Source organism: Amblyomma mixtum, chromosome 9 (assembly GCF_055824585.1).
Source record: "Amblyomma mixtum isolate Tamu chromosome 9, ASM5582458v1, whole genome shotgun sequence".
NCBI lineage: Eukaryota > Metazoa > Arthropoda > Arachnida > Ixodida > Ixodidae > Amblyomma > Amblyomma mixtum.
The window spans coordinates 67877599-67886421 of NC_143020.1; the positions used below are offsets into that span (position 1 = coordinate 67877599).

The window sequence follows — 8823 nt, forward strand, 5'->3', positions numbered from 1 at the left end:
CAATGTTGATGAATGTTGATCGCCCAACTATCCCGCACCTCAACTCCTGTAACTAACCAGCTCGCAGATGTTTGGTGTTGGTAAGTGTGAGAAGCTATCACAGCTCTCGACGGCATGGGTCCGCATCTGGTATTCGAAGCCTTAAACCACGAAGCAGGCGGTATCCTTGTTCGTAGGGAAGCACTTTCAGTTAAGCGGCTACTCAAAGTCTGACGGAGTTAATGGAGCACAATTATGGCAGTTAAAAAGAAAGCAACGCAGTGGCGGCCGGCAGGCTCCCTCGTGAGTAGAGACCAAAGTTGGCGCTTTGCTTTGCAGTTGCGTTGCCAGCGCCCGACAATGTCCGATGAGCGCGTTGGCTACCCCATCCGCCATCATACGTGACTATTTCCAAGGAGAAGTAACATTTTATTCATAAACAGATGGGTACATGCCCACGCTTTATTTACTTGAGCGCAATGCTAGTATCTAAAATAATTCCCGTAGGCTGGTTTCCATAAAACTAGAATTTGATACTAGCGTTTTCTCCGGATTCCGCGAAAAACTAGCAGGTATCTAAGAACACCGCGTGCTGTATATTTCACTGCAACGGCAGTAGATGTGCCATTCCGCAAAATCATCGCGTCTCCTCCGAGATGTGAAAGCTTCAGCGTTAAAGTGAGCGCGGGGGAGAAGGAAAGGCTCTGTTCGGGTGGCCAGCCCTGTAATGCGAGGTGATTCTGATCGTGCAGGAGAGGGGGAGGGAATCACCTCGGGTGGAGCAAGAGGAAGATAACAGGTACTATCAGTTATGAATGAAACGCCAACAAGGAAACTTAGGTGACATCAAAAAAACACCATAATATTAGCTCCTGGAGATGAAATGCAAGAAAGATTGATAATACTCTGGAAGAAGAATATTCGTGCCTCCGAAGTCAAAAGAACATGAGCTAGTCTTGAGATTCCCCTGCCTAAAATATTATTTGGCGTTTCGTGGCTCAGTTGTCTTGTTCGCGTTTCATTATTACGGATAGTACAAAGGCCAAGGCGCCCTATGAAAGAGGAGGGGTTGTGTGAAATGACTGCTGGCTGTGCGTAATGTGGACGATCAAAGAGCCACAGTGTGCCGGGTAAGGGGGAAGATAGACAGCTATAGCTACAAATTCTAACAGCTTAAGAGGGGAGGGAAGAGCGAGAGGGATGTTCCGACAGTTCGCAAGCGCACTGTAAAAGCGCCAGCGGCCTCACGTCATTGCGTCGCGCCGGAATTGACTGACAGCATTTTGCCAACCAATCGCACACCAGACCACGTTAACGCCATCACCTGTCAGAAAGCTGGTTGGTTTGGTTGGTTTATTGGGGTTTAACGTCCCAAAGCGACTCAGGCTATGAGGGACGCCGTAGTGAAGTATCCGGAAATTTCGACCACCTGGGGTTCTTTCACGTGCACTGACATCGCACAGTACGCGGGCCTCCAGAATTTCGCCTTCATCGAAATTCAGCCGCCGCGATCGGGATCAAACCCGCGTCTTTCGGGACAGCAGCCGAGCGCCGTAACCACTGAGCCACCGCGGCGGGGCAGAAAGCAGTGCTTCAGTTCCTTTTACCGTGAACGGACGTGTTTGCGCAGGTAGAAATCATATATACAATCAAAGGCAACCACCACGATCATTGGCTTAAAGTTCATAAGCATTGGTGGGCAAAAGCTAAAAGCCTCTTGATCCAAACACACTGCGCCGGACGTCAAGAAGACCGCTTCTTCTAAATGCAAACGGAATAAAATTAACGCAAATTTCAAAAGCCTTCTCCTCTCAGAAATTCACTGCATCAGTCCGTGTGAGAATCCGCCACTTTTTATTTTCTAGACACATGCTTTGAGATACGCTGCAATACAAAACTCAGCATTCGCATCAGAGAAAACATGCAATGTTCTTTAGAGGGCACGAAATTTCAATACAGGAACGGAGGCGCCTTCAGCTGGAGCCGCCTCTGCAAGGAGTAAAACAGGGGGACGTGTTGCCCCAATACCATTCTACCACAGTCGCCTAAACAACGCGAGTGAAGTTCGTGGGCCAGTGGCAGCAAACCAAAATAGCTACTTTCTTTCCATTTTTCTCAAAATCACTACCATGACCGAAGACAAATCAAATTGTTTCCATTCTATGCAGAGTTTATAACCTATCGAAATCTGCATTACTCAATCACAAACAATATGTTCTGAACAGTGGTGCAGGCTCCTATAAACCGAGTGGCTACTGTGCTCACTCAGGTTCAAATCAAGGCAGCAACTCGAACTGAACGAGAAGACTGTCGCTTTCAACGCAGCCGCTAGTGAGTAGTTCACCGAAGCTGAGCGCGTTACCATAGAAGTAAACACTTCTGTTACGCAGCTTTGAGGGCCTCTGGAAATTTTCTAGACAAGGCTCTGGCTCCCCTTCGTACTCCCGTTTCGAACCGTCTTTGGGGTGCACAATGCTCAGCCTTACTTTGTGCTGGAATGGCCAGGTAACAGAGTCGTCCATGTCACCTTTGTAAAGGGTCATCAAAGCAAAAAGCTGCACAGATTCACCGAGCTTTTTCAGGTAGATTCCTGGCAATAAGCGGTACCCGCGCAGGTACACATGCTCGCTCTCATATTTCGCCCAGCCATCCTTTAAAGCTTTCTCTTGGAGTGCTCGAACACTTGGTACAGTGAAGGTGGACACCGTTACCAAGAGTTGAGTGTGCGGCAAGGTTGCTCTGATTTTGTCCAGTAACTTGTCGTTATTTTTCTTCAATTCAGCTTTGATGCCAGTCACAGTCTGCGTCATATGGTCTCGAGTCCCGCTCGTCGCACTGACCAGTTCATCTCTCAGCGTTTTTTCAAGGCTGTTGATGCTTGCTGAAACAACGTTAATCTGAGCAGCTTGTGTGTTCCAAATCTTTTCCGCTTCCTGTTTAAAGACGGTGAGGTCACGTATCTTCTCATTAAAAATGTCTTGAGTTTGCTGTCTGTGAGCGGCCAGTTCTTGTTCTAGGTTTTCTTTCAGAGTGTTTATGCCCTGACAGATCCCGTTGATCCTGTCATCATGCATGGCGTTACCAGCGACCATTTGCTGAAGAAGTTCCCTCATTTCCTTCGCCTGCTTTTCAAACGCCGCTCGGAAGGATTCAAAGTACGTTTTGTCGTCCTTGAAGCCGACTGGTACTGGGTCTTCGATTTCAGCACGCCTCGCCGGCGACAAGCAGTCTGATCTCAGATGCGAGCCTACGTCACTGCATAGAATCCTGGTAGAGCACTTGGGGCACGATACAGAGTGGTGTCCACAATTCTGCTGGAAATGACGGGATATCTCCGAAGCTGCTGTCACAGTCTCGCAGCCACACTGCTTGTTCCAGCACTCCACCTGCAAGAATAAAGCCGTAAGTACTATTTATTTCATTTGTTAACTTAAACAATACAGGATAGGAGGGTTACATACGGGTGCGAAGTACTGGGTTAACATTGCTATGAGAGTACAGATCTTTTTTTACACTTTGAATGATCTCAGATGAGTAGGTCAGAAAGGACATAATGCTGCACTCAAATGTGGTTCGCTCGATGTTATGTACTTCATACTGAGGATTGAGTGCGGAACGTCAGAAAGGCTCCCCCACCTACTTTGCTAATACGTCTTGAGGCCTGTCACGTGAAGTGAAATTTACGAAAAGGGGCAGAGAATAATGAATACGCTACCAATTACTCATCTCAATTCTCAATAACTCGAGTAATTTCACTACCAAATGCTTAGGACGACCATGAGAAGATTATCATCGCGTAACTACGTGCAAGCAGCAAACTGCCTGACGAGAGGAAGCTGGAAGCCTAAATCTTGAACCATGCAAACCCCAAAAATGGGATCATGGAACAGGGCGCCGTAGCAGTAGCAATCTGGTGGCCCTCTTTTCATTTTGTGTCTTCTTTTCTTTCATTGCGCGTTCGAGATACGGCTCGATAGCCGGGGCGCGCACCGTCATGATGCGACCAAATGCCCGCGCGCACATGGCCAACTTGTCGTGGAAGCAGCGCATTTTTGAAACATTGAAACGAGCCAAGCGACATGTCTGCTGATAACTAAGGTCACAGTTGGGCTATCTGGGTCCGGGATGCCGCCTGTAGATTGCGTTGCAATGCACTTTTCCGTTGCTCCTGCTCCCGCCACGTGGAGTATACCACTTTTTTCTCCGATAGTACATCGAGAAGTGCCACAATTACCGCCTTTTTTTTTTTGAACGCCAATGAGGTGCTCCGACGGAATGAATCCCGCAGTTTGGGTTACCAAGTTTTGCCTACGTACTTTTTAATATATTCAAGGTATATCAAGGTCAGAGCAAATGACGGAAAATAGCATGGAATTATTCACAGAAAAAAGCGACGCTTCCCCGATGATACCGACGCCTCAGCTCTTTGAAAGCTTCTTTAAAGGGATACTGAACCTTAATTTTACTGCTGCAGTTATTATGTAGACGAGAGCTGAACCTCTGAAAGTGATGAATAGAAGCTTTTACAAAAAAAAAAAAAATCAGTGCCGCCGGGTACCCACCGCTGATACAATAGGTACAGTCGAGCGCGATTTGAAAGTTATCGCGCGAGCGTCGACCAGCATAGCATTCCAGGCACCTAGCGGCCGGTTTTGGAACAGGAACAATCATGATTTTGCACTCTTCTCTTCCTCGTTCGCTGTTCCATACAACAACCATTACCCCCGCGACAAACCCACCGCCCTTTCTCTCTATTCTAAGCTTTACATTTGTTGCAATAAAGTGTGGACTTGGTTACTGCGTTTCTTCGCGGGCGATAACAAAATTGGTGGGGAAGATCTGGTAAAGCCAGTTCTTGGCACTTCTTGATTTCAACGACTTTGAAGTTGGAAAAAATATATCAACGCAGCATCGCCTCGTCATATCGCCTTTGTTCACCAAATAATACCAAAGAATACGTCGTGCGCACTACGATCACTGCCTGTTCGCAGAACCACACACAAAAAAGAAACTGATAGCCTAGCAGGGAGTGACGGCCGCTGAAAGAACAGCAAAAAGAGTGAGGAAAGCTGGCCTGATACCTCCCTCGCCTCGGCGGAGAATTCTGGGCCATGGCGCTGTTCATGTTTCCGGTCGACGCTCGCACGATAACCTTCAAATAGAGCTCGACTGTACAAGCTTCCCCTGGCCTGGCGCTCGGCTTTTATCAGGGGGAAATGCTTGGGAAATGGTTCCTTGACCTCACCTTGAGCAAACAAAAATACCTTACGCTATGGCGCTCTTTGGCCTTTGACGCAGCAGAATCGTATATTCCAGCAAACATTTAAAAAACAACTTTGCACCCGTAAAGGAAGCTAAGCAACAATATATCCAGCGTCGTCCGCTCTTAGTACCAACACGGCTCACCGTGGCCGCACATAGAAGCGAAGCGATGGAGACAGACAGACGAACAGCAGGCAGTGTTTGGTGTTGCCTGCAAGAGCGCTTGAACATCTGGCATCGTGCTGCCGCCTCATAGCAGACGACACGAAGCACCGCCTCCAGACTCCTGTGTCGCTTCGCTTCTTTGTGCGGCCACGCCGGATGCGCATATTCGTGGAAGACCTTGACACTCAAAACAGGCAGGCAGCGAACGTTTTCATCATGACGCGCATCTGCGCCGGCAATAGATGCCCGCCATGGTTCCATCCCTTATCGAATTTGCGGACAGCGAGAGCTATATGCGCCTAGCCAGCCTATGACGCTGTCGCTTTGCACCTTTCTGAGCTGAAACATTAAGAACAATGAAATTGTGATTGGATGCAAAAGTTCTAGATAGGCCGCTTTCCCTCATACATCGCAGAACGCATTGCTGTTTTGATGCATATGCTCTAGGAAGTTTGATGCTCTAGGAAGCCAGAATATTTATCGGCATGCGTAGTTCGCACTTATCGCCATTCAACGCCCAGAAAAAGGCCCGCTCTCAAACTTACTTGTTCATGCTCTTCGTTTGTCGCAAACATCTCTCTTTTGATCACAGAGTTCGCACACACGCGCTACCCTCGTCGTTTCTAAATCTGATACACTGACGTTCCGCGCATACGCACTTCCCAAATGAGCACTAGCCGTAAGGCAATATTGTTACACCTACCGCCACCCAGAAAGCTGGCTCAAAGGTTACGAAACATTTTCAGCGGTTTTTAATCGGAGCAAAAACACCGGAGCCTGCTAACGGCTGCTGAACTCGCACACTCGAGAATGCGGGAGTAACTCCCTTCATCGAAGCGCAACAGTTGTTGAAGGCGCATGCGCAAAATCGGCACCTAAAATCGGCCGACTGCGCGAGTTCTCCCGAACGGCACACAATACCGTATTTCTTTTCACAAAGCTTTCGGCTGTACTATAAAGTTTGAAACGGTTAAGAGGATACGCTCACATACTGGCAAACTAGTCACTTGTTCCATTTTTAGTGACAGAGAAATCGCATGCTGTCAGTGGTATGTCTCCAAACTTCGAGCTCCCAACGAAGCGGGCAATAACGCCTACAGACCGTGTGATGAGATTCACTGGTCATTGACTATGGTCAAACACAAATGACGTTTCGGGAGCGCTACGGCTCTCTTGTTCGCAAAAAAATTTGCGAACAAGTGAGCCGTAGCGTCATATGTGCTTGACCATAGACAATGAATCTCATCAAGCCACGATTCCTGACCAGGTTGTATGCCGTCGAACCCTCGACCACCTGCAGACCGTGTGTTTCCACTAATTAAGGCAAAAGCCTTCAATGCCTCATAGTGTCGTGACCAACACGTGTTAGCAAATGTGTCCGCGTTTCGGACGCATACCTAAAAACAAAACCGAGTAGGAAATTGGTCGAGTTGGGGAATCGAACAAAGGTCTCCGGAGTGCGAGACGAGCGCGCTAATCACTCCGCCATGCCAGCTCGATGGCTAGGAATGAACAACTGGCTAATACGGCGTCTTCGTTCACTCCCATCCTCCTCCCTTTCCTTACGGCGAGGTTCAGGTGTCCACCGATATATGCGAGACAGATACCTTTCTGTTCCTCAAAAACCAATTTACCGTGTAGCCGCCGCGGTGGCTCAGTGGCTATGGTGCTCGGCTGCTGGTCCGAAAGACGCGGGTTCGATCCCGGCCGCGGCGGCTGAATTTCTTTGGAGGAGAAATTCGAGGCCCGTGTACTGTGCGATGTCAGTGCACGTTAAAGAACCCCAGGTGGTCGAAATTTCCGGAGCCCTCCACTACGGCGTCTCTCATAGCCTTAGTCGCTTTGGGACGTTAAACCCCATAAACCAACCAACCAATTATCGTCTAGCAAGGCGTAGAGCCGTACAGGCGATGTCGTTCTGTGGACTCCCTGGAAGCGTCGCAAGACGCTGTCGCGTTCCACTCTTATAGGCGAAGCTTAGCATCTTAACCACACACCGGTGACACAAGCAGCAACACCGCGCTAAAGGCCTTCGCCTCACCGCACTTTAGGTCAACAAAGTGCCCCCCCCCCCCCCCCCCTTAATTTTTTTCCACCTCGCTCACCTCTCTGCTCAGGAGCTGTTCTGCGCGGAACTCCCTCCAGTCGACGTCTTCGTCCTGACACTCGCAGCCGTCCAGCGGACAGACGTGTTGGCCTTCTTCAGCGCACTGCACGTAGCACGACTCGCACAGCGTGTGGGAGCATGGAAGCAGTTCCGTCTTGGGGCGCACCAATCCGCAAGCACTGCAAACTCTGTTCGGTGGAAGAGGCTTGAGGTAGTACAGGGGCCTCCAGTCCAGCTCCGCGGAAAATCCGACCGACGTGTACTGCGTACTTTCAGGTGGCATCGTTCGACACGCACGCCCGCGGCAGTGAGCACTGATGGAACTTCCTCATGAACCCCGCCAAAGGCCGCTCTTATCTCTTTTTTTTTTTCTAAGCCGTCGTCATGGCGACAATCGCTAAACCGTGGCTCTGCACCCTCTCCCTGATGGCTCCGTGCCGTTCGCGACTGGCTAGGCTTGGGCAATCACTTCTGCGTCCGCCAATTGACCTTGCGTCCGCCGTGTGGTTTTCAGCGTTCTTCCAGAACAGTTCATTCGCATCGAAATCTCGGTTTCTTTCTTTGAAGAAAAAAAAGCAATACAGGAGCATAGAAAAAAGTGTCGTTTGGCACTTCACAACTACATGCGCACTTATTCTGTCTCATTGGATTAACATTGTTGCTGCAGCTGGGTGCATATCAAAATTCTCAGCACTCACAATTTTTATATCGCATTCTCTTAGCAAAGCACAACGAGTGGGTTTGATAATGAAATTTCATTTCAGATGTCTTAATGCAGGCCTCATCGCTTTCGCATTTTAGAGGGATTAAAAAAAGGCAAAGTCCTTAAGAGAACATTTACGAGAAAATTCATAAATGCTCCTTGAATTGACATTTACTCACACTTGTTGATAGGAAAGTGGTAAGTTTTTAGTTTTTATTAACTAGTCTTTAAAGTAAGTTACCTCCAAACGAAACTAATTTTGTATAGGTAAAATGAATTCCTAGATTACTTAAGTGCAATCGCCTTGCACTTCAAGGAAATGACAAGAACTTTCCAAGCAATAATAGCAGCGACAGTGATATTGTGTTACACAAGCCGAATAATGAGTTCGTTACAGCAAATTCATCTCAGTCATGGCTCGTTCCACAAGAATACAGTTGTTTCTTTTTCGTATATTCGGCCTTAAATTCTGTACTAAAGCAGTCGTAGTCAAGATTAAAAAGATATATCAATTCAGAGCTAATATAGAGTTTTATCAGAGCTGGGCTACCGCTCTGCCAATGCGGTAACGCGTTGGTGTTGCTATTAGGCACCTTTAGCATACCGT

The 8823-nt window shown here is 48.2% G+C and overlaps 1 protein-coding gene across 1 annotated transcript; it reads right to left on the reverse strand.

The window, feature by feature from the left end:
- Window positions 1-1816: 1816 nt before the first annotated feature.
- Window positions 1817-7929, reverse strand: LOC149329507 (TNF receptor-associated factor 6-like). Its single transcript, XM_089562271.1, has 2 exons — window positions 7512-7929; window positions 1817-3365 (listed from the first exon to the last, which is right to left on the reverse strand). Exons 1-2 carry the CDS (start codon window positions 7794-7796, stop codon window positions 2256-2258), a joined length of 1395 nt encoding a protein of 464 aa, XP_089418397.1. The 5' UTR covers window positions 7797-7929; the 3' UTR covers window positions 1817-2255.
- Window positions 7930-8823: the final 894 nt, after the last annotated feature.